Raw genomic sequence first — 26,210 nt, forward strand, 5'->3', positions numbered from 1 at the left:
GTGCGATTTCCGTACCAAGTTTCGTAACAAGTCTTGACTTCTATGTGGGAAGAGAATGTGAGAACATCTCGCCCACACATGCACACAGACAGACGGAGGGAGGGATATTTTTTTTTTGTATATAAAAAGCCCTCAACATAGACGGAACAGGGTGAAGATTCTCCATATTTTATAATTGTCGCTGTCGGGTGGATAAACCTTGTATGTCCAGAAGAACCGTAACTTTTCAGGAAATGACATGGACATTTTTCTGAAATAGTGGAAAAAGCACATCTCACGACACGCAGTGGTGGAAAAAGTAGTCAGATATTTTACTTAAGTAAAAGTATCAATACAGCAATATAGAAATACTCCGTTAGAAGTAAAAGTCCGTACTAAAATGTTTGAAAATAGCATGTCTACAAGCTCACAACGCGTCGCGATGCTACGCGTTGTGAGCTTGTAGATTGGCTATTTTATTTTAATAGCCTAGGTATAAAATAGGGCTAAAGTAGTTAATGTATGTTTCATAATATCATAATTTATATCTGCAAAGTAACTAGTAACTAAAGTTTTCAAATAATTGTAGTGGAGTAAAAGTACTATATCTGCCTCTGAGATGCAGTGGAGTAGAAGTAAAAGTATAGACAATTGGAAATACTCAAGTAAATCAAAAGTACCTCAAAAGTATACTTAAGTACAGTACTTGAGTAAATGTACTCAGTTACTTTACACCACTGCTTGTATGTCCAAAAGAACAGTTACTTTTCAGGAAATTGAATGGAAATATTTCTGAAATAGTGGAAAAAGCACATCTCACGACACGCCGCGACACATTGTGAGCTTGTAGATCGGCTCTTCTCAACCACTTGAGCTTGACATTTTTGTATGACAAAGTAGGACATTAAACGACGAAAAAACATAAAAAGTTGAGATACGGATATGTCGGACAAGGTTTCCGCGACGACAGCGACGGAACGATCAAGTCGAGCGTTAATTTACGAAAAAACACAAAAAGTTAGAATATGGAGATAAGAGGTTTCTTTCCCCGACAGCGACGCTATATTTACTCGTTTGAAGACGGGGTAGTCTTCACTTTTAAGTTGCTCGCCATAGAAATACTGTACTTTCAGGGGCTTTCAGCTGGGAAAAAAAAATAAATAAATGCAGGGACAGCATTCAATTCGAAGTGAATACATCAAGGGCGTTTTATTCAGGTGCAAATACTCCGCCTCACAAAAGTACAAGGCTGTGGAGAGAGTGAAAATATGGCTACAGAACTTCCCCGTCAACATCTGAAGCATGTACTGTAGCACAGCAATATACAGCAGCGCCGAGGCGAGGACTCGTTATCATCAATAGCTCAATATACATTATGTACTGTATGTATAGTGTGTGTAAAATGCTATGGTTTCTTTTTAAAGAGCCCCCAATTAATTTAAACCGTGTATCGTCTGACTAATGACTTTGAAATGCAGCTCAATTTCATCTCAACCCTCCGAATAAACTCCCCATACATGATGGCATAAACATACTTATTACACAGCTCGGTTGAACGCTCGATTCTGATTGGTCAATCACTGAATCTAGCGGTGTGTTATTTCTGGATAATGATAATTAAGACGCAGAGCACCTGCTCATATCAACCTGTGCTGCTTGATTTTTATGCTGTATCCAACATGACAGCCATGTAAACAAACACACCATGTCATTTACAACTAAACATTGCTCTCAAGAATGTACATTATCCCTTGCATAATCGTCGTCTCTGTCGGGTGGAAATCTCATAATGTCCAACAGTGGCGTAGCCAGAACGCTAGCATAGGCTGGGCCTAGGGCCAGTAGCGGGTGTGCGCCCAGACTGTGCGCGTGCGTGGTTTTTAGCGTTTTTTGATACTTTTTTGCGGGTTTGTGACGGATTTCGGATACCTATATATACACTGTTATCCAAATGGCTGAATATAATATTTTAAAAAAATAAAACAATATATATATTATTTTTTTTTGGGCGGGCAGAAAAACCAAATGGGTGGGCCCAGGCCTACCTATGCCCACCCGTGGCTACGCCCCTGATGTCCAAAACTATTATTTTTCAGGATTCAAATTAAAAAAACAGCCAAAGTAGCAGATCTTGTAGATCTGCCAAAGTAGCAGATGAGCTTGTAGATCTGTTACTTTTGCTATGTTTTTATTTGAATCCTGAATTCCCGACAGAGACGATGTGCAACTCTTTGTCGTTGTCGGGCGGAAACCCTGAATAAAATACTTTTGGTGCTTTTGTGTGACACCGTAGTATGATCAAGTAGGTCGTTGATGTACTAAGAAAAATTAAAATAAAAGTTAGAATATGGATTTTCTGCCCGACAGCAACGATATTGTAAACATACACTCACGGGCCACTGTATCAGGTACACTTGAGCTCCTTAACGCAAAGGTCAACGCATGTAAGCATGCACACATGGTCATGGTGATCTGCTGCTGTTCAAATGGAGCATCAGAATGGGGGGAAAAAGGTGATTTGAATGTGGCATGGTTGGCGATGCCAGACGGGCTGGTCTGAAAGAGACATGGTTGGCGATGCCAGACGGGCTGGTCTGAGACAAGCAGACTTGAGATCAAATTGACCTTTTTTTCTCCTGCAATTTCATTGGCAACTGTCTTCCCTCGGGGGCTCCACACATCCTAACACCTTCTCCCCCACGCCGCAGGGATACCATTCTATTTTAAATATCGATTAGCTTTGCTTACACAACATTGCAATCCCACTCACACCTCACAGGTACGCTTCATTTGGCGTAGAGGCAGAACTAAAAAATATAATATATAACTCGGAATGTGTGTCGGGGAGGCACATATTCCCAGAAACCTGGCTTCTTTTTTTGTATTATTATTATAGTGCAAACAACAGATCTACAAGCTCAGCAACGAATCAGACCGTGATGCATTTTGAGCAGTGGCGTAAAGTAACTAAGTACATTTACTCAATTTTGAGGTATTTGTACTTTAATTGAGTATTTCCAATTTCCAATACTTTTACTTCTACTCCACTACATCTCCGAGGCAAATATTGTAATTTTACTCCACTACAATTATTTGAAAAATTTTAGTTACTAGTTACTTTTCAGATATAAATTATGATATTATGAAACATACATTATAGCCCTATTTTATACCTAGGCTATTTGAAAATAGCCGATCTACAAGCTTGTGAGCTTGTAAATCTGCTATTTTCAAACATTTCAGTACTTTTACTTTTGGTACTTTAAGTACATTTTGATACCAATACTTTTGTACTTTTACTCAAGTCCATTTTTAATTCCGGACTGTTACTTGTAACAAAGTACTTCTACATTATAGTATTGATACTTTTACTTAAGTAAAACATTTGAGTACTTTTTCCACCACTGATTGTGAGCTTGTAGATCTGCTGTTTTCAGTCAGTCATCAACCCACCTTCTTTACAGGAGGGTCCCCCGTAGGCAGACTGGGAGCAGTCACAGACGAAGCCGCTGTTCTTCTCGATGCACCTCCCTCTGTTGTAACACAGGCTGCTGGAGCCACTGCAGTAACCGGGGCAACCGGAGCTCACTCCGGGGGTCATCTTGGCCCGCTCCTCTAGGTTAAAGGTCACGCCGCCGATGGTCAGAGTTCTGAGGCAGCCCAGGAAGCCTCTCTGCCTGGACGCCGTTCCCCCTGAGAGAGAGAGAGGGAGTGGGGGAGAGAGAGAGAGAGAGAGAGAGAGAGAGAGAGAGAGAGAGAGAGAGAGAGAGAGAGAGAGAGAGAGAGAGAGAGAGAGGGAGATCAACAGTGGTGGAAAGTAACTACGTAAATTTACTTAAGTACTGTACTTAAGTACAATTTTGAGGTATTTTTACTTTAGTGGAGTGTTTCCAATTTTCTGTACTTTTACTTCTACTCCACTACATCTCAGAGGCAAATATTGTACTTTTACTCCACTACAATTATTATAACATTTTAGTTACTAGTTACTTTTTAGGTTTTGATTATTATTACAAAACATACATTAACCACTTCAGCCATATGCATACTTAGGCTATTTTCAAAGCATTTTTATTCATTTTGGAAACTTGTGAAATGGGACATTCTGCAAAATGAGTACTTTTACGTTCAGTACTTAAGTATATTTTAATGCGAATACTTAAGTAATTTACATTTTGAATACCGGACAATTACTTAACAGAGAGAAAATGCGAGTACTTCTTCCACCACTGTTTGTCTATTTGAAAACAGACAATCTACAAGCTTGTGGGCTTGTAGATCTGCTATTTTCGAAAGAAAACAGTATCACCTCTTCCGCCGCATGGGGATCGGCCATTAGTCACCCCATAATGCCCGTTATACCGCCCTCCACTCCACCAACTATTACTACTTTATAATCATAATTCCCAGAGAGGCTGATGAGGATTTACGACACAAGGGCCTTCATTTAATTCCCGGTAAGCATCTTTAAGGCGACTCTGGAAAAGCACTCGAGTGTGTGAGGCCTCATTAAGACTAAGTATGCAAATATGGTGGAATATCTATTAGGATAAAGTACGGAGATGACCTTTGGAGCCCATTACAGCCCGCAGTAACAGCCTGAGCCACAAGAATGACAAATCAGAATTTATGGCCCCCAAAGACTCCATCTCTGCCAGGCCTTATCACGGAGGGGAATTTTCTGAACCCGTTCGACTGTGTAATTCCTTGGCATAACCAGAAAGTTACTGTATAATGAAAATGAATATGGGATAAAAAGAAGAAAGAAAAAAAGATTTTAATAGCATTATTAGTCATACTGTGACCCACGGTGTATCTGAGGCCACTGTAAATCTTGCCATGGCCCCATGGGGGTGAGTGCAGTAGCCGCCATGCAGTGTGGCATTGTGTGTGCGTGTGTGTGCGTGTGTGTTTGTGTGTGCGCTCGCGTGTGATACTTTGTTACTATACCTGTGACTGCCAAACAGGGGTGTAAAGTAACTAAGAAGTACTGTAGGCTACTTAAGTACAATTTTGAGGTATTTTTTACTTTACTGGAGTATTTCCAATTTTCATTACTTTTACTTCTACTCCACTACATCTCAGAGGAAAATATTGTACTTTTACTCCTCTACAATTATATGAAAACTTTAGTTACTCATTACTTTGTTGATTCTGCCCTACTTCAGCCCTATATATATTTAACCCATTTGCAGATCTACAAGCTCACAATGTGTCGCATTGCGACGCATTGTGAGCTTGTAGATCGGCTATTTTCTAAATAATTTTTATACATTTTGAACTTGAAAAAAAGGATCATTCTGCACAATGATTACTTTTACTTTTGGTACTTTAAGTCCATTTTGATACCAATACTTTTGTACTTTTACTCAAGTACATTTTAAATTCCCGACTTTGACTTGTAACAGAGTATTTATATATTGCAGTATTGATACTTTTACTTAAGTAAAGAAGGTGAGTACTTTTACCACCACTGCTCGTGACCCCACAAGTATAGTAGAATTTGAGAAACAAACATTTAGTGTGAGGACCATTTTTTCTGGTCCTCGCAGGATAAATTGTGGTTTAGGATTAGTGGACTGTGGCGATGATTGACAGGCAAAATCCCAACAGCAACACCCGCAGGCAAATCGTTTTTTTTTCCCCATTGCAGCTGAAAAGGCCTCAGAACACAGAGAGAAACAAAACTGCCATGGCTCACTGCAGTGGAGTTTTCAGTTAAAACCTTTTAATACACATCTGAAGGACCATGATAAAGTCTTTTAATGTTTTGTAAACCAGCATATCATGAAACCTGAGGAATGCCCAGAGGCCAGCTAAAGGACCTTACCCACAAACAGCTGGCTGTTGAGCCTCAGGCGGAGGTGTCCGTCGGACGGAGCGTCCAGGAAGCGCAGGGGCAGCTGGTCCACCTGCAGCGAGGCCTCCTTCACGTTGCGTTCCGCCCGCACGTAGTGCCACTGCCTGTCGTTCAGCGGCACGTGGGACTTGACGGCCAGGACCACCGGTCCGTTCCCCACGTCAAAGGAGAAGGTCACCACCGAGGGAGCTGGGGGGGGGGGTTGAGTAGGGTGGTTGTGGGGGGTCACAGAAGATGACAGTCAGTGAAGGGACAGAGCCATCCATCACACGATGACAGACACTGCACTGTTGGGCTTTTTGTTGTTATTATATTTCAGCAGTCCACAGGGTTTTTGAAAAGTGTTCCTCCCTACAGTATATGAAGTTAAAGCATAGACCGTAAAAAAATATGGGCAGCGTTACGCCCATGGTTTGTACTGACTGTAAATTATAAGTCTATTTTTTCAAATCCGCCATCTTTCTATATCCGGTCCCGAAATGCTAACGAAATCAATGCTATTGGCTGCAACCGCAGCGAGGGCGGGTCAGAACCAGTAGAAACCCTAGAAACCCTACTTTATCATGAATTTAAAAATAAATGGGACCATAATTTACCATGGTGATTGAAAGAAGACTTTAAACTAGCGACAGGAAGCATATATATAGTATTTATGACAATGTTTATTAAGGTAATAAAATCAAGTGTAAAGTTCAGCCAAAAACCCATCCGCTTGAATAGAGCCTAATTGCTTCTGCAACCAGCAGGGGTGTAACAGCGGTGAAACAGCAAGACTACAGGCCATTCATATGAACTGTCACACTTCCTATATAGCCTCAATTTACAAGCCGGATGCTAGCCCCTCGAGTTAAAGATATGAAACCTAGCGTCCTTATTTGGGGGGGGGGGGGGGGGGGGTTACAGCACCCCTATTTTAGGGGGAACATTAACCAAACATAGCCGATCTACGAGGCATTGTGAGCTCGTAGATCGTCTATTTTCGGCAAAGAGGTTTGTTGTAGAGGGAAAAAAAAGAGCAGATCAAGTATAGAGTCAACGGTCAAGTTTACTCACTATTGAGGGTTTAAGTGGTTAAATGTCTGAACATACACATTAACATAAATCCAACATATATTATTAGAAAAGATAGCCTACTGTGCAAATAAACAAACAAAAAAGAACCCATTAATTTACACAACACTGATGATAGTGCTGTTAAACAAGTCTATGAAGATATCTATGAAATATGTGGAAAAAGTTTAATCTGCACACAGCTGTATATGAAAGGGGTCTCTGCTTCATCTCTCTCTCATGCTAAGGGGTCCTTGGCCTGAGAAAACGTTGAAGGACCCCCGGTTTAAGTTGTATTAAATACATTTGTCTCCTGAGCTTCAGCCGCTCGCCAGACGGAGGCCGGTGCTCTCAGAAAGGACACGTTATTAACCCATTTAATCTGGGCTATTCAAAAATAGCAGATATACAAGCTCGTAGCTACGAGCTTGTAGAGCTGCAAATTGTTGAAAAATTGTGAAAATGTGTGCAAATCTTATGAGTATATATATATATGTTTTAAAGCGGACATTTTTAACTCAAATATTTGCTTCTGGGGATTCTACAAATGTCTTCTAAATCCTAATAGTGCTGCTATATAATATCAGTGGTTCTGGAACTTTTTTCATGTGAAGGACCACCCAAAATGTTATGCATTTGTCGGCAGACCCCCCCCCCCCCCATCTCAAAATATTGTGTTTCAGGGACCCCCAGGGACCTCAGGGACCCCCCAGAAGTAAATATATTGTATATATATATTCAAAGATTTGCACACATTTTCCAAATGTTTTCCCCTCGAAAATAGCAGATCTACAAGCTCACAGCGCGGCAGTGCCGCGCTGTGAGCTTGTAGATCTGCTATTTTTTTTATAGCCAAAGAAATCTTAAAGTGACACAGATGCGTTCCCGGTCTTAATGGATTAAAGCCAGTTCTATGGGCCTCCTCTGAGTGCCTGTTACCCAGCTGCCTGGAGCACTCCATGTGCTTCGAGGCTTTCATCGTAATCAAATGACAGACTCTCGAGACGACACGCTGTGTCCAAACCTTTATGCTTGGTATGTTTGCTTTGCAACTTATTCAAAGCCTTGAAGCAAACTGAAGTGCTCCAGTCCTATAGCCGTCTATTAAGGGGCTGTCTGTCTGTCTGGCTGGAGCTAATCTCGCAAACCACTCATTTCTTGTACACGCGGCCGCTAGCTAGGCTAACATAGAACCCCATTAATCTTTGTTCACATATGTTCTAGTTTTTTTAGATATTTAACTTGAACTTTTCACTCATGATTGAAGTCAAAGGGGCTCGGATTTGCCCAATTTCGGGAACGGATGGCATCTTCGGCTAGACTCTTTCAGTGCCATGCCCTCTGTAGGAAGTGAATGTCAGTCAGTCAAATCAGGCTGAAATCTTTGCCCACATAATGGAGTCAAGTGTCATACATCATAGACGACTGGCATCCTAAAGCTAACCGGAACGCTCGCCCCAAAACACAATCGCCCCACAATCGCCGTGCCGAACGCTTCAGCCAACTCAGCACCGTTAGAGTTACGTCGAATTGCAAATCATCTCCTCCCCCCACCCCTAGTCTCGGTACCCCCGAGACGTCAAAATGCCGAGTAGGTTCTGGTGGCCAGAAATACCTGGTGGGGCCGACCATTCCGAGGTCCCCGGATTTGACTGGGGTGAGCATGCTTTGGGGCGAGCATTCTTGTATTCTCATAATAGTGAGAGAATAGTTACGTGAAGTCTGAGATCCGTGTGACGCCATGCCGTTACTGGACCCAGTCTCTGTACAAACCCATATTGTCCATGCATGGTTCTCCTCAAAAATCATGTACGTACGGCTCATAGACTATAAAAAAAGATACGGAAATCGTCACTTCCCTGGTTTCTACAGACCGTCAATGAAGCCTATTTTTCAGCGATTTCAAATCCGCCATCTTTCTATATTCGGTCCAAAAAAAAATCTTGGAAATTTATGCTATTGGTTGGGATCAGAGTGGAGGGGTGGGAATTAATGCAATTGGTTGTGTAGCTTGTCAATCAAAATCATCACAAGGAAGCCACTACTACAGCATACCCTACGTTTATCATACATTTTTAAATAAATGGGACCATAACTTACCAAAACGCATATCATGGTGATTGAAAGAAGACTTTAAACTAGCGACTGGAAGCCTATAGTATTTATGACAATGTTTATAATAAAAACAAGTATAAAGATCGGCAAAAACCCATCTGCTTGAATGGAGCCTAATTGCTTCCGACACCAGCAGGGGTGAAACAGCGGTGAAACAGAGACTACAGGCCATTCATATAAAACTGTCTCTTCCTATATAGCCTCAATTTACAAGCCGGATGCTAGCCCCTTGGTACACCTGCAGATTAGTGTATGTGTCACAGGGAAAATGGCATTCCAGGGAAATTGACAGGGGAGCGCTTGTTTTATAGGCACGGGGCGGTGCTGCGAGGCGGGGCTTTGATGCGAGGACGACGACCACAACAACAACATACTAACCAGGAAGCTACGCTAGGCGAACGCTGAAAATAAAATGGATAATATGAGAGAAATACTCAAGTAAAGTACGAATACCTCAAAATTGTACTTGAGTAAATCTACTTTGTTACTTTGCACCACTAGTACAAGCCTCAGTGGCGCACTTCGATAATCATTGGACTCCCCACCCACTACCACTGGGAGCCGGGGTTTGACTCCAGCTTGGGACATTACTTTTTCAAACAACCGCGGACTACTTTTTTTTCGCTGATAAAGTATAGTTTTGGACCATGACGGTAGGCGCTCCGACTTAGCAGACCTTGAGGCAGAGGAGTCGCGCCCGAGCGCCTCCAGGCGCGAGTGCCCGCGACGACCTGCCGATGGTCTGCTAGTCGACTTAAGCGCCGTCCGAGTTATGTACCGATAGGCACAGAATCGTAAATGATGTTGTGTGGGGACTGCGTTTGCCCCAAGTGCCACTCACTGCACTAACATAGCCCGCCAGGCCCGCCCCCTGGAGTGTGTGTGTGTGTGTGTGTGTGTGTGTGTGTGTGTACACGCGCGCGTGTGCGCATGCGTGTGTGCGTGCTGGTTTATGCATGCGTGCGTGTGTGGTGTGGGGCTCATGTCTGGCTTGCATTGCCCTCTAGCGTTGATTCTACAGAATTGCATGAGGGGCATGAAAACAAGCGTACCCCTTTCAATTTCCCTGGAATGCCATTTTCCCTGTAACATATGCACTCACAGCTGAGCTCCACTCTGATGAAGTCCTTGAGGCCCAGGTTCTCCAGGAACACTCCTGAGGGGGAGCTGGTCTTGAAGTAGAAGGAGATGTCAGAGCCCAGCTCAGCCTGCAGGGTGGGGAAGTGCAGGTAGGACGACTCCTGGTAGAAGGAGGCAGCGTTCCAGATCCACTCTGAAACACACCAGGTTATGACAGGTACATTATAACCATGTTTTAATGTACAAAGAAAACAAGTGTATAAGGTCAGCTTGGTTTTTAGTAATTGTATGTTGTTCTGTGTATTTTTTATTCCCTATGTAAACCCTGATATACAAGCAGTAGACCGGCTACTTATAGTCTCTGTCGGGTGGAAACCTCATGTTCAAAACTGTTACTTTTCAGGATTCAAAAGTAGCAAGAGTAGCAGATCTACAAGCTCAAAATGAGGCGCGAGGATAGTTTAGTGTTAATTTACGAAAAAACACTAAAAGTGAGAATATGGAGATAAGAGGTTTCTGCTCGACAGCAACGACATGTAGAGAGGGGAAAAAAGAGTGGATCAAGTCCAGAACCAACCCTGGTCAACTAAGTCAGTGGTTCCCGACCTTGTTTTCTTGGAAGCTTGTATATCTAGTATTTATTTTAAAAACAATGTTAATCACAATGATGTTACATGTGGCAGTTAGCTATGATTTTTGTGCAACATGTTTAAAATGTTGTGCTACCTCATGCCCTGTGATCTTCATGGCAGAAGCCAAGTATTATTTTACTAAGTAGAGAGGGTTTTTAGTGGTTAAAGGTTTCATGACATGCTGGTTTACAAAACATTCAAAGTCTTTATCATGGTCCTTCAAATGTGTATAAAAGGTTTTAACTGAAAAATCCACTTCAGTGAGCCATGGCAGGTTTGTTTCTCTCTGTGTTCTGAGGGCTTTTCAGCTGTAATGAAAAAAAAATACTATTTGCCTGAGAGTGTCACTGTTGAGGGATTTTGCCTGTCAATCATCGCCTCTGCTCCGCCCCCCCCAAAGGAGAAGGATAGGGGAGGGGAGGGGCGGGGAGGAGAGGGGGCGGGATTAATGGACTGTGACATCAAAGTCCACGGGCCAATCACAGCACTTTTCTGAGCCTAATTATTCGGAAAAACCCAGACCACAGAAAATCCACTGAATGTTCAAAGTTCAGTTTTTTGGGGTGTAATTGAGGTCAGAAAACCCCTAAAAAATAAAAACAATAGAAATATGATGTCATGAAACCTTTAAAGGGGAAATGGAGTGTGGATTGGTAAGAGAGGATCCATTCCATGTAGACTGTATGAAAAAGTTGAAAGCATGAAAGCAGTCTGTGTGTGGATTTTCCCTCAAAGCATATTGACACCGACAGAAGAACAACTGAGCAAAAAGAACAAAAGGCAAAAAAAAATCCAAAGTCCATCAGAAGCTGCCTGACAGACTGTGAAACATCAGAGTGGACTTTGAGCATTAAAAAAAGGTTTTTTTAATGTGATAGCGTGTTGTGTCTAAAGCCAGGCTCAATAAAGTGCATTTCAAAGTCAAAAGGAAGCCAGTTTCAGATGGGTCCCCTGATAACCCATTCAATCCGGGAACGCATCTGTGTCATTTTAGATGTCTTTGGCTATTCAAAAACAGCAGATCTACAAGCTCATAGTGCGGCACCGAGTGCCGCGCTATGAGCTTGTAGATCTGCTCATTTTTTTTTATCGTGAAAATGTGTGCAAATCTTTGAATATATATATTTTTTTTCACTCAAATCTTTGCTTCTGTATAAAATATTTTGAGATGGGGGGGTCCACGGACAAATACATATAATTGTGGGGGTCCTTGACATTAAAAAAAAAACTGTAGGATTTAGAGGAATATTATCGCCCAGAAGCAAAGATCGCTTTAAAAAAAAAGTTTGCAAAAATGTTCAAGCTTTTTAATTTTTTTCTCTTCATATATACAAGCTCATAGTGCTGCTATAAGCTTGTATATCTGCTATTTTCGAATATCCCAAAGTACAAAATAATGGTTAAAGCTAAAAATCTAAAATGACACGTTCCCGGATTGAATGGGATAAGCAAGGTGACAGCTAGGTCTCTTGGCTCAAAGCAGACATTCCACAAAGCAATGGAGAGAGAACAAAATGGAATGTCGTAAAATGGGATACAGAGTGTTTGAACAAATTGACAGAACGGGGAAGATGGAGGTAAAACAGTTCATAGTGTCTTAACCACTTAACTCTTTGACTGCCAGAGTATTTTCATAAAGTACTCCCCCAGTGCCAGCAATTTTCGTGTTTTTTTATTTTTATATTTTGAATTTTTCTCATGAAAATAATTTAAGGACACATAATGTAAAGACCCAGCACAAATCCGCCACTAGAGCGCAGCACATGACAGCTTTGATCATGTCGTTGGGTCTCTCTCACCCTTCTTCATAGATTAGACAAGGAAAAACATGAAAACGGATGTGACGTCCCCCCCATTGTTTTGATCGGCGAAAATTACGTTGTGATATACGACGGCGATGACTGATCGTCACCCAGACCATAGATTATAGAAGAGAAACTGTCCGTTTGTCCGTCATACCGTGTGAAAGACCGTTTATTTACCTATTTTGGACGAAAATGACTGGGGAAAAGAATCAAAAACCGGAAACGGAATCCAGGTCATGAAACCGGATGCAGATGTCCGTGAAGTAAGTGGAACTCGAGAATAACATTGAATATTAAGCAGCATAGCGCAATCAGAGATTAAACAATGAACGCGCGTCCAGCGCGTCGAGCGCGTCGACGGCCAACTGGACAAAGTAGCACTTGACGCGTTATCGCGTCGTCCGCAGTCAAAGAGTTAAGACACTCTATACTTTGTAAAACAGACCTATAAGTTGGCACTGCTCTTTTACCCCCCCTCTACACCAAATCTCTTCGCAAATTTAGCAGAGCTAAGATAGCAGATCTACAAGCTCACAACGCATTGTGTTGTCAAATAATAGGAGGTCATTATGAACTGGGCTTTGCACTGAGCAACGCTTCACATAATATAGGACCGGTGTCACAAGTATTGCGGTAACTACATTTATTATTATTATTTTTTTAATAATCTGCCCTTGGCGGTCTGCTTGAGGTGTTTGATGAATCTGCATGTCCCGCACAAGGACATCATTTTGCTTTTGGGAGAAATGTAATTCCCAAGGCTTTTCTTTCATGACACTGTGGAAATTACCAGCATAGCCCAGGGCTGCTGAGTACAGCACACCGCTCTTAAAGGTGATGAAAAGTGATCATTAGATCGGTCTCATGATTGAATCCTCCTGCTACACTGATAATATATTCAGCCTATAATCCAACCCATTTCGCTACTTGGCTGGGAGTATTCTGCTGCCCTTCCTTGCATCACTACGCTTGTTTCCATTGATGCAAGTTATTATCAACTCAAGCCCCATACACTTAGTTGTGCGGGTGAACAGTGGTGGAAAGTAACTAAGTACATTTACTTAAGTACTGTACTTAAAGGATCTACACCATGAATAAAAAAAAAGAAAGTAATATCATATTGTTTATGTCCCTCAAACGTTTTTCAAAAGGTTTGAGCCTAAATCAAGCCTCAGATATACTCATTCCACCTAACTTCTCTCTGGCTTATAAAGCACTTTCACCTGCAATACCACATTGTTCTGTTTGGCACGGGGCGCTATTGAGACAGTTTGTATGCATGTTATCTCCTGGTTCTGTGTGGAAAAAGTTTTTAAAAAAAAAAAATAATAAAAATACAATTAGTTTTTTGTTGGAACCAACTGAAAAACGGGAGATATTGCACCCTGACGTGACGTCACGTCAGGGTGCAAATCAGTGTGGCCTGTTTTGAGACCAATTTACAGAAAACCCCAGATTTGCTGTGAAAGCCTGAGTGTTCAAACTGGGGTATTTTTTGGTGATAGAAGAGAGGTAGGGGAGACCAAAAACACACAAAAAAGTAGAAAAAGTTAAAATTCATGGTGTAGTCCGTTTAAGTACAATTTTGAGGTATTTGTACTTTACTTGAGTATTTCCAATTTCAAATACTTTTACTTCTACTCCAACTACATCTCGGGTTCAAATATTGTACTGTGGTAAATTCCAAACAGGAGCACATGATACTATCTTATATATAATATCAACTTTCAGGGCTATAATGCCTCAAATATACGACAGTACTTTTACTCCACTACAATTATTTGAAAACTTTAGTTACTAGTTACATTATAAAACATACATTAACAACACACTCACCGCCAAAGGGGAGAATTCTCCCCTTTTCAGTCAATGGTCTCAACCGCCAAAGGGGAGATTTCTCCCCTTTTAATTTTTTTTTTTTATTCTGTTTTTGAATTCCTAAAAAAAATCTCTAATTTCTTAGTATACATTTATAACCCTAACCCTAACAAATTAATTAATAAAAAAAAAAAAAAAAAAAAAAAATCCGTTCACTTCAATGTTAAAAAATAAAATTAAAATTAATTCACATTGTTTCTAGAAAAAAATGATCTAAATCCTGGCAGTGGGTGATTTTATTATGAAAAAACTTTGGCGGTGAATGTGTTAACCACTTTAGCCCTATTTTATACATAGGCTATTTGAAAATAGCCGATCTACAAGCTCACATCAACAAGCATCTACAAGCTTGTAGATCTGCTATTTTCAAATATTTTTGTACATTTACTTTTGGTACTTACTTTTGGTACATTTTGATGCCAATACTTTTTTACTTTTACTAAAGCAAATTTTGAATTCTGGACTTTTACTTGTAACAGAGTATTTCTATATTGCAGTATTGGTACTTTTCATTTTGAATTTGAGTACTTTTTCCACCACTGGCGATGAATAATGAAAATAACAGATCTAAAAGCTTTCTACACACTTGCAGACATCACTGTTGTCGGGCGGAAACCATATACAAGCACAACACTTCGTGCCGCGGTGCAAGCTTGTACATCTGCTATTTTTGGAACTTTAAGCGAAAAATCTTGATAGTGTTTTCAGTGTTTTTTTTTAACACAAATCTTCTCTTCTGGGTGGTCCCTGGCACAAAACATTTTCAGATGGGGGTCCGCGGACAAATATATATATATCAATTTGGGGGTCCTTGACATGAAAAAGATTGAGAACCACTGCCCTAAAAAATCCAACCCTGCAGACGAGCATAACATGAAGCAGGCTGGTGTGATTTTGCAGACGTCTATCTGTGTGCATCTCTGCCAACTAAAGTGAGCCAAAAATAGCAATACGCCTCGCTAGATGCCTGTAGCCCTGGTCCAAGCAGACGGGCAGCAGACACGCACCGAAAAAAACAAACCAATTCAACTCCGGAAATTGTCAATGCAGGCTACGCACCTACCTGCACGCCAATCTACCTGCCTCAAAATAGGGCCATTAGGCTGTAGTTATACTGTTCCGTATGACAGTGCCGTGCGCTGAAAGCCGAGCTACAATCTCACGAGCTTATTAGATCTGCTATATGTGGTGCACGACGCCATTCTAAGATGGAGAATAAATTAGGTGCTTGAGTATAATTACGCTCAGCAGGAACAAGGCTGAAGGGTGGCACTAGAGGAAAAGCCATGGAGGGTCACCAACATCAGTAGGGTTCATCCTGGTACAGTATGTATTAGAATTAGATAACGTAGACTATATCTTACGTGAAAGGCTGATATTTTGGCCTTAGGAAGAGACTAGAGGAAGTATACTACGTTAGTTGTATTGTAACACAATCGACTGATTGATTATTAGAGTAAACATGCTCTGAAAATGCACCCCCCCCCTCCCCAAAGTTGCAATTTTGTGGTGTGATCAGTTGCAGCGTACACAAACAGACAGACATACAAACTAGGGGTGGGACGATATGGGTACCTCACGTTACGATATATATCACGATATTAGGCCCACGATAACAATATATATCACGATATTCGACGATATTCGATATATTGCGATATCACGATATTCAATATATATTGCAAGAAATTTCACCAACGATAAATCACGATATCTGAAAATATCGATATATTGCGATATCACGATATATTGCATGAAATTTCACCAACGATATATCACAATAGTCCTTGTATTCAATTCATAAACACATAAAATAGCACCAAACAGTTCAAAATCATCATTACACAAATACAGAGTAGGAAAAACAACGTATCACAAACTTAAAAAAAAAAATCGACAGTATATTTTTCGGCAGTATATCGATTAGTTATCGCGGGAGAAAGTATCGCGATATATCGCGATATCGATATATTGTCCCACCCCTAATACAAACACACAAAGTCAGATGTAGAAGCAGGCTAGCACCGCTTGAAAAAAAGAGGGCAACAAGCTAGAAGTGATAGGCCATGGCCATGGAGGATGAGGAGTCGAATTTTCAGACTTTTCAGAAAACAGGGTTCAACGAGGGAGTTTTGTCAGCAAAACACATTAATGCAGCGAGCGTGTCTGCGAAAAGCGTTTTTTTAACAGTTCACCTACTGTCTCCATAACAACGCAGCGGGCCGATGCGGTACACGGCCTGGGAGCCCGTTCGGTTGGTGTCTCCAATCACAATCTGAGTCACCGGTAAGTGATCCTTGTAGGACAGGACTCCAGTGTCATTAGCCCTGTAATAAAAGATGGAGGAGAAAGTAGAAGACTGATGGGAGATTGAAACAATCAGGAAACGTTCTACTCTACTCTCTCTCTCTCTCTCTCTCGTCTGGACGCAGCACTTTGGAAATCTAGTGCGACGTGTGACGGAGTGCTGCAGCATCCAATCTGGGGAGGAAATTGGAAAAGAAGTGGACAATAATACATATCAATGTCGGCGCTGCTATGCTATTTTGATCCCATCAGAGATAGTGATGGAAGAGCCGGTAAGATAAGAGGTCGGTCGGTCGGCCGCGCCATGCGTCGGTGTGTGTGTGTGTGTGTGTGTGTGTGTGTGTGTGTGTGTGTGTGTGTGTGTGTGTGTGTGTGTGTGTGTGTGTGTGTGTGTGTGTGTGTGTGTGTGTGTGTGTGTTGTGTGTGTGTGTGTGTGTGTGTGTGTGTGTGTCAGTGGTGGAAAAAGTACTCACATTTTCTACTTAAGTAAAAGTGTCAATACTGCAATGTAGAAGTACTCTGTTGCAAGAAGTGGCTGAAGTGGGTAATGTATGTTTTGTAATAATAATCAAAATCTACAAAGTAACTAGTAACTAAAGTTTTCAAATAAATGTAGTGGAGTAAAAGTATAATATTTGAGATGTAGTGGAGTAGAAGTAAAAGTATTGAAAATTGGAAATACTCCAGTAAAGTAAAAATGCCTCAAAAATGTACTTACTGTACTGTGCGTGCGTGCGTGCGTGCGTTGCGTGCGTGCGTGCGTGCGTGCCTGGAACACTTTTCACTCTTATTCACAATTGAGCATCAATATAAGGATACAATTAAGAGTGGGCACCTCAATGTAAAATGAGCTAATTTGTCCAAAATTTAAAACAGGCTTAAAAACATATATTGCAGGAAAAGAGACAATGAGAGAGATTTACAAGTGGAAAGCCAACTATTAGGAGGATAGGTTCAAAATACAACAATACATTGTTTCATTTTGAACCATTGCTTTTAAAACAATTTTGTAAACAACTGTGTGTTCTAACTTGATTCTGAAGTAGACTATTCCTATTTTGCTTTAGTTTAGATCAACGATGCTGCAGCGCTTCCTTTGAACATTGTCTCTCAACAAAATAAATCTGTGACCGCGTTGTTCAATAAAAGCCTAGCCTACCCTATAATTTATTCACGTGCTGCTTGAGCAGTGCTGTGTCCAGTGTGGTCCAGTCTAGTTTGCTGTGTGCTCGTGTTAAGAGCTTCAGCAGCAATCAGCGCACCTATCAACACCTGTTCATTGATTTATTACTACTAGACCATACCCGTGGGGGGATATGTGCACATGATTTGGCAACCTGGGAGCAAGCGAACACAAAAACGCTAGTAAACAGCTGAGATTTGGTGATATCGAAAAACGGGCTTCGCTGTTATTATCACAACCAGATGCAAGCAGTATTTACCTCACTCCAGTCCTTTGGCAAGATACGACTTCAATTCGACTTCGCATTCAACCGACCAGCTCTTGGAGAGACTCCACCTTCCGTACGAGTCAGGATATTTGGTCTTACAACAACCCAGATATCTCAAAAGGTAGGTAGAAGGAAGGAAGGAAGGAAGGAAGGGCTAACCAAACCACACCAAGGGGGGAAATCTATTTTGTAAAAAACGCTGGCCCTTGCAAGTGGTGCTGACCCTTGGTGGTACTGTATTCATTATGTGTCTAGCTTCAGTGCTGCTATCCATGGAATATAAATGCAATCTGGCGTGCCCCGGCGTGCACACCGCCGGTTTGAATCATTCAAACCGGCGATTCAATCAACCCAACATCCTGACTACCGGCGTACTGACATCGTACCGGTGACTCCGTGGATGGCTCCAATCGTATGGGATCAGACCTTCGACCCCATGCTGTTAGACGCCATCTACGAACCCCGCAACATCAACCTTGATGACCGTCTTCGCCGTCGGGAAGTACACGCGGTTCTTGAGGGACTTTCTAGAGACGGCGGAACACCACTTCTTCGTCGGTTTCAACGTCTGTTACTACGTGTATACAGACCGGCCGGACGGACGGACGGACGGACGAGGTCCCTTCCGTCAAGATAGGTGCCGGGCGAGAGCGGTTCGTCAGGTCCGTGCCGGCGTCGAACCGATGGCAAGAGATTTCAGCTGGCAGGATGAAACATATCCAGGATTTAATAGAAACGGAGCTACGTGACCACGCTGACTACATCTTCTGTTTCGACGTTGACTCAAAGTTCCATGGTCGCTGGGGAAGCGAGACTCTGGGGCAACTGGTCGCCGCAATACACCCATGGCTCTACACCACCGAGCGCAGTGTGTTTACTTACGAACATCGGCCAGCCTCAAAGGCGTATATGGCCCCTTACGAAGGTGACTACTACTACCAGGCCGCGGTATTTGGGGGGGAACTGGCTTACGTCCATCATCTGGTGTCAACGTGCAGCCACAACTTTGAGCTGGACGCCCAGCAGGGAATAGAGGCACTGTGGCAAGAAGAGAGCCACTTCAACAGGTACCTACAGTATGGTCGATCCAGAAACCCACCAAGGTTTTGTCTCCGGAGTATCTGTGGACCGACTTCAAACCCAAAGAACCCGAGATAAGAATCATCCGATTCTCTTCGGTCATTAAGGATTATGCCGATATACGACCCAATGTCTGAAATATCTGGACTAGGGATAGTAGGGATGCCAGAAACTGACCATGATCAAATTCGAAAATCGGACAGCCCTGGCGAATATCTTTTCGATTATTCGATGAACAGCTAAAATCAGTTGGATTTTTGTCAGTGTTGGAGTGGCTGTCCCTGTCATGAACTCACACAAGACACACAGTTCTCTTTGGCTTCTGCCATTTACTGTGTTAATCAACAAAGTAGGTACAGCTGGTCAAGAATGGATAATATACCAATCATGACTAGGCTACTGCAAGGGTGTACTCAATGAACACTAATTGCATTCATCACAGTCCCCTTCACGTTGGTTGAGACTTTTTTCCCCCTTTTTTTTTCTTGATAAAATACTTTTTTTTCTGGTTGCCAATGCGCGGCCCCAGCGGCACCTTCCGCGAGCCCACTTTGGGCACTGTGGCAAGACTAGAGCCACAGAGTCAGCCATAGACCCAAATGATAAATATCGTTGCTGTGTTAATGCAGGAATCTGTAGTGGGTATGTATCAAAAACATAGATACATACTGGAGTATTTATGCACACAAAAAACATTTGAGGGCCCCCCTATCTGGGGCCCTAGTAACTCAGTCCCATATGGGGTCGATCGCTTGCACAACATTGTTTCAAACAGGGGTATGTGGTACATATTAATTTGGGGTTCTTGACATGAAAATGTTCAGGGGCAGAATGCCCTAAAGGCGTTTAAAAGTATCAATGCCTAAAATGACTCGTTGCCGGTTGGGTGAGCAGAAATGAGGTGGCCTTGTCTTTGATCGGGTCTTTTAAAGGTGAGTTGTGAGTTTCATATTTTGTATTATCTAGTGTCATTGTACTAGCCTTGATCCACACCACTTTTAAATGCAGCAATGTTGTAATATAACTCCATTCAGGCAGATCAGAACTTAATCATAGATGTATTAACCTCAGAAAGCAGTAGCAGTGTGTGATTCAGGGGAATGGAGCTTTAATAGAAAATATAGACTTGGGCAGGATTTGACGCTTTGGCCAGCATGGTGCTCAAATCTAGAAGGAGTGGAGTTTTGTCGTCTAATATAGTGGTTTTCAACCTTTTTCATATCAAGGTTATTTATTCTGCATTTGAGCCACGGACCACCGTTTGATGAGATTTAGACTCTCAGACCCAAGACTTAAAATATTTTGTTATCGTTGGATAAGATTTTGTCCACACTTCCAGCTGTATTGATGTTGGTACCATAGGAGAGATAATAGGCAGACATTTATCAAAATATCAATTATTTCATTGAGTAATGCAGATAATAATGTAACTCTTATTTGGTTTCATTTTACGCTTTGAAGAGTTAAAGATCTATAAGGGTCCATTTGGTTACCAACTCTCCATCATTTAGCTGGGGACCACTTGGAACCCCCTCAAGGACCACTGGCGGTCCCGGGACAAAGGTCACATGGTCAGTAATCTGCATGTCCTCTATAGGGGTTCCTGAAAACCTTTTCAACTTGAGACCCAAAAGCTATATTTGGTGTCTCCTCTAGACCCACACTTACAACAATAAAAAGCTTCTCGGAGGTTATTGTGGCCTCCTGGTGGCGCTATAATAGGCCAATGTGAAAAGGGTGCCATTTCTTCCCCAGCCTTTCACAACAATCGGACCGATTTGAGGCATTGTGTCGAAAAGAAATAGTTTTGCAAAAATGTTCCTGCTGCTGGCACTATCACAGGGCAATGTGAGAGGTGTGGCATTTATTCCTCGGCCTAGTGGGAATGTGCATGCAATTGTCATGCAATCGCACACTGCGTTCAAGATTTGAGGCATTTTGTTCAAAACGAGCCACTCGTGCAAACTTTGGAAGCCAATCTTAGCCAATCAGAATGGAATATGAAAGATCGGACAGATCCGCCTTAATCACATGACTATAGAGATAATGTGTACCGATTTGTGAGATGTTTGGACACAATCTGTAGGAGTAATATAAAACAAAATGTTTTAGCAAAAATCGGCCTCCTGGTGGCGCTATAACAGGCGATCTGAAAGAATATCTTCAGCCCAAAAGGTACTGAAATAGGCGATACATACCATGTATATGTGTACATACATATGTATAATATACATACATATGTACATATTATGTGTACAAATACAGATGTGACATTCCAAAGTTTCAGAGACCCTGCCATTGGCACTTCAGTGAATTTCCCAAGCATTGTCACTGAGAAAGGGGGGGATTTGCCAAGTGTGAAATGGTGACAGGTGCAAATTGGCCTCTTTTCACACTAGGCAAATCAGGCACAACAAAGGGGGAGGGGGAGGCTTTTCAGGAAAAAATGAAGAGTGTGAAGAGGTCAAATGTCATGTCATGTCAATGTCATGTCTGTGCCATGTATCATACATACCATGTATTAGTGTCGGCGTCACAGTTGCAGAAGTAGTTCATATCCATGCAGTTCTCTTCCAGGCTGCAGGAGCACTGCTGAACTCCAGGCAGGAATCCTCCCCAGTAAGTCCTCCTCTCTCCTCCCTGGTCCACCCACCACGACAGAGGAGTACCGTCTGTAACAACAGTTAATCACATTACAACCTGGTCCACCCACAACATTACAACCTGGTCCACCCATCACATTACAACCTGGTCCACCCACCACAGTACAACCTGGTCCACCCACCACATTATAACATGGTCCACCCATCACATTACAACCTGGTCCACCCACCACATTACAACCACCACATTACAACCTGTTCCACCCATCACATTACAACCTGGTCCACCCATCACATTACAACCTGGTCCACCCATCACATTACAACCTGGTCCACCCATCACATTACAACCTGGTCCACCCATCACATTACAACCTGGTCCACCCATCACATTACAACCTGGTCCACCCATCACATTACAACCTGGTCCACCCACCACAGTACAACCTGGTCCACCCATCACATTACAACCTGGTCCACCCATCACATTACAACCTGGTCCACCCACCACAGTACAACCTGGTCCACCCATCACATTACAACCTGGTCCACCCACCACATTACAACCTGGTCCATCCAAAAGGACAGAGGAGTACTGTCTCTAACAGCAGTTAATCGCATTACAACTTATGTTGCTATAATATCAGTGGTTCTCAAACATGTCAAGGACCCCCAAAATGATATGTTTTTGTCTGCGGACCCCCCCGCGGACCCCCCCCCCCCCCACCTCAAAATCAGCAGGCTTAATGCAAGGGCTTTAGGTGCTGCAGCACAGGACACCAACCTTGGGAGGGGGGCACCAAATGGCGGGAAGTGAAACGGGTCGTACCACCGGGCACCACGAAGGGTTACTCCGGGATGGAGAGTGTGTCGGGTCGCTAGCACCAGTAAACATAGGACGTTCGCGAGATCAGCCGGCGCCCACTTAGGAGACCATTTGTCGGATTTATGAACCAGTTTGCCTCTATAGTGGCTCCAATTTAGCCTGGTAAACACCCCCTCCCTCCGGAAATCTCATGCATTGCATTGCATTTGGTTTCAGGAAGGAGGGTCTGGGATTGCTCACAGAGTAAAGCTGCCCGAACCGCTGCGCATACGAACCAATCAGCGGCTGCTAGGGGCGGGATCATCCAATCACCTGCCTAGTATCTTGAAAAAATGAAACTCCGTCTGTCATCGATTCTGCGCCCGAAGTCTCAGATGCAAGTACGCTGTGAAACAAAATGTGTGTCGCAAGCTTCTTCCATTTGACGGAGTGAGGTTAGCTCCAATTGGGATGGCGTATCTTTAATAATTTAATATCTTTGCTATAGGGTGCAGCGGGCCCAGGTGAAAGTGCTGACGATCCACACCTGCTAGACAAAACGCAACCAGGAAGCAACCAAAACAAACCACAAACCCACCACAGCCAGCAGCAGGTGGAGTCAGAGGGGATGTCACCGCTAGAACAGTGCCATGGGTATAGTGTGATCAAAGAAATGTAGTGAGGCGTCCGCTGCCGTTCCCGAGGCATGGGTTGTTTGTCAGGGAGGCCCTTAGCCATGTCAGTCAGCCAGGCCTCATTAGCTTCAGCAGGTGTAAAGTGGCCCTCGTTTCACAGCTGTGTTTTTTTAGGAACCTCAGCAGCAAGACGCCTCTAAGCTCCTCCCCCAGTGGTGCAAAGTAAGTAACTTAGCACATTTTACTCAAGTACTGTACTTATGTCCTTCTTTTTGTATACATTATACTACATTATTCTACTCCACTACATCTCAGACGTAAATATTTGATGTTTTACTCCATTACTGTAACTTTGTAGGATGCAACAGCAGTGACAACGCACAAATGTGTGTGTGTGTGTGTGTGTGTGTGTGTGTGTGTGTGTGTGTGTGGGGAGGGGGGTGGGGGGGGGGGGTTAAATGGCATAACATGAAAAAGGTGTAAAAAGCTACAAAACAACAAAAACAAAAGTTGTGAATAGCAAACCTGCAGCACTGACTCCAAGTGTGTATCAAATATATTCCGGTAGAAAGCAGTTTTTTCCCCCTGCCTACGATGTTTGAGGTCAAACTATTTTGTTTTGTTTTGCAAAGATAATTATCCATAGATGAGCCCTTCCTGGCACAAAGGCTTTGCGTTATGTTAGCCGTCCCCCTCGCTTACAGTAAACACATAATCCAATTTCCCCGTGTTTAAGCACGTAGCATAGCCAATTTCCCCGAGATGACTTTAACTTCACTGGAAAAACAAGACAGCAGCAACCACTTACTTGTCAATTTGAGACGCAGATCTATGCCGCTTTACGGGGCCTCCGTGTTCTTGAATTATTAACCTGGCCTTCCTCCCAGGAAACCCAAATCTATAATTATTTCCCGTCTCCAACCGATCCTGACATTAATGAAGAGCAAGTGAATGATTTATTGCCATTCATTACAAAGTGTGTACACTAAATGAAAGCATCCCCAAAAGTGTACACTACATTTCAAAATATCAAGGTCGTGCTGTTGGGATGTGAGTCGGGGATAATAATTCATAAAAAGGACAATTCCTCTCATATTCCGGGAAAAATGTATTGCTCTGTCAGTGATTGTCGCTGTTACTTTCATTTGAAGGACAATTTATAGTGGAGGGAGAGAGAGCTTCCCCGATCCGGTGTGCAGCAGTTTATTGCACGTATTACAAACTGGCCTTTGTTTTCCAGCACAACAAGGCTTATTGTTCGGCGGATGTCTATATGACGAATTGGGATGCATTTTATATTTGTCATTTGTGTGTGTGTGTGTGTGTGTGTGTGTGTGTGTGTGTGTGTGTGTGTGTGTGTGTGTGTGTGTGGGGGGGGGGGGGGGGAGGGGTGCAGTGATGAGAGAAGGCAGCTTGAAATGGTGGAAGAAGTAATCTAATAGCTGTTATAAGCCGATCATCATACTCAGTGGCGTACACACACCTTTTTCCGCATGGGTTTTCAGATCAAAAGGGCCCCCCTGGACCGTTTTGTCAACCGGGGGCTTTCACTGTTTCACTGTTTTAGCGCTCCTTCAGCAGTCGCTGATCTACTATTTTCGCTGAATGTTCGCCCACAGAATAGGGGTTCATGTGGTTAAACGGCACTATACGTTCCGTGTCCAAACTTTCATGTAAACGCTGCATGCCACACTCAGTAATGACTAGACCTTTACAAGGATGGAGACTGAAGCTTATAAGGACTTTCTTTGTCCATGTGAAAGTTTCAGGGTGGTGCCTGCTGGCTCAGCCAGTTAGTGCACGGACCACACATGCCCCTGTGAGTTGCAAGGACCTGAGTTTGAATCCGACTTCCGTCACTGGGTGAAATGAGGGATACATGGGTAACTATGGGCACATGCATTACCCAGTGAATAGCATGTCTTACTGGGTGTTTTTGAATGAGGGAATTTACTGTTGAAATAAATCTACTGAGAAATGTGTCTAACTACACTTTGGATACTGTCATATACCACTGTTTGCGTGCGTGCGTGTTTTGGTCAGACCAGCGCTTGTCCAGAACTGAAAAATCAGTCTGTCTGTGGGTGCAATGAATCTGTGTGTTTGTTGGTGGGGGGCGGGGGGGGGGGGGGGTCTTCCCCATATTGGCCAGAAAAAGAAACTCCATTTATGTTTAAAGAAGAAAGAATATAAATAAGTAAACCCTTTAAGTCTGTGGCAGAGCTGTCTGGCAGTTAATAAAGCAGTCAAGTAAACAATGAAAGCAATTATATTTCATATCTGGTGAGGCCGAAAATAGAAGAATGTTTTTTTTTCTCTTTTCTTTTCTTCTAACGATCCTGTCTCTTAGTCATAACCAACATGTTTATTATTATCCACATCAGTGACATGGCGTTCCCCCTCCAAGAGATTTGGAAACATCTATTTTTCATAAGTGGATGAGTGTTCAGATGTTTTCAAAAACCTCATTGGAATGGACTGTTTATTGCTGTAAAATGACGCACATGTTTGTTTACATGGCTGCCTCGGGGAATACGACGACAACCAAGCGCCGCAGATTGATCGACTGTGTCTGCAGTGTGTCTGTTATTGATAGCGGCGGTCATTATTGAATGACAGACCGCTGAATTCAATGACTGACCAATCAGAATCAAGCGTTCAACCAAGCCGTGTAATAAAGGTCTGTGACTCTAAGAGTGTACAAATCGTTGTTGTCGGGCAGAAACCTTGTATCTCCATATTTGAACTTTCAGAGTTTTTTTTTCTTCCTAAATTAACGCCCTACTTGATCATAAACCAGCATCACACAAAAGTATAAAAAGTAATAGATCTACAAGCTCGAAAGTGACTTTTTGAGCTTGTAGATCTGCTACTCTTGCTATTTGCTAAATTTTAATCCAGAAAAGTAACAGTTTTAGACATAGGCCTAT

At 42.6% G+C, this 26,210-nt stretch overlaps 1 protein-coding gene and 1 pseudogene across 2 annotated transcripts in view; one reads left to right on the forward strand and one right to left on the reverse strand.

Annotated features, from left to right (window-relative positions):
* The window catches only part of LOC308073383 (contactin-associated protein-like 5), a gene marked incomplete at both ends in the record, with an annotated part of 192,163 nt that overhangs the window by 17,783 nt on the left and 148,170 nt on the right, over positions 1–26,210 (reverse strand). The window contains 5 exons of the mRNA XM_080412254.1: positions 3,433–3,672; positions 5,810–6,028; positions 10,107–10,277; positions 16,599–16,726; positions 21,753–21,909. Coding sequence (XP_080268380.1) covers positions 3,433–3,672; positions 5,810–6,028; positions 10,107–10,277; positions 16,599–16,726; positions 21,753–21,909 — 915 coding nt within the window. The remainder of the gene's footprint in view (positions 1–3,432; positions 3,673–5,809; positions 6,029–10,106; positions 10,278–16,598; positions 16,727–21,752; positions 21,910–26,210) is intronic.
* On the forward strand, positions 18,441–19,374 carry LOC308105801 (globoside alpha-1,3-N-acetylgalactosaminyltransferase 1-like; annotated as a pseudogene). The gene has a single exon. The product of its transcript is annotated as a globoside alpha-1,3-N-acetylgalactosaminyltransferase 1-like (transcript).

This window comes from Gymnoscopelus braueri, assembly GCF_963280865.1.
Source record: "Gymnoscopelus braueri genome assembly, chromosome: 18".
NCBI lineage: Eukaryota > Metazoa > Chordata > Actinopteri > Myctophiformes > Myctophidae > Gymnoscopelus > Gymnoscopelus braueri.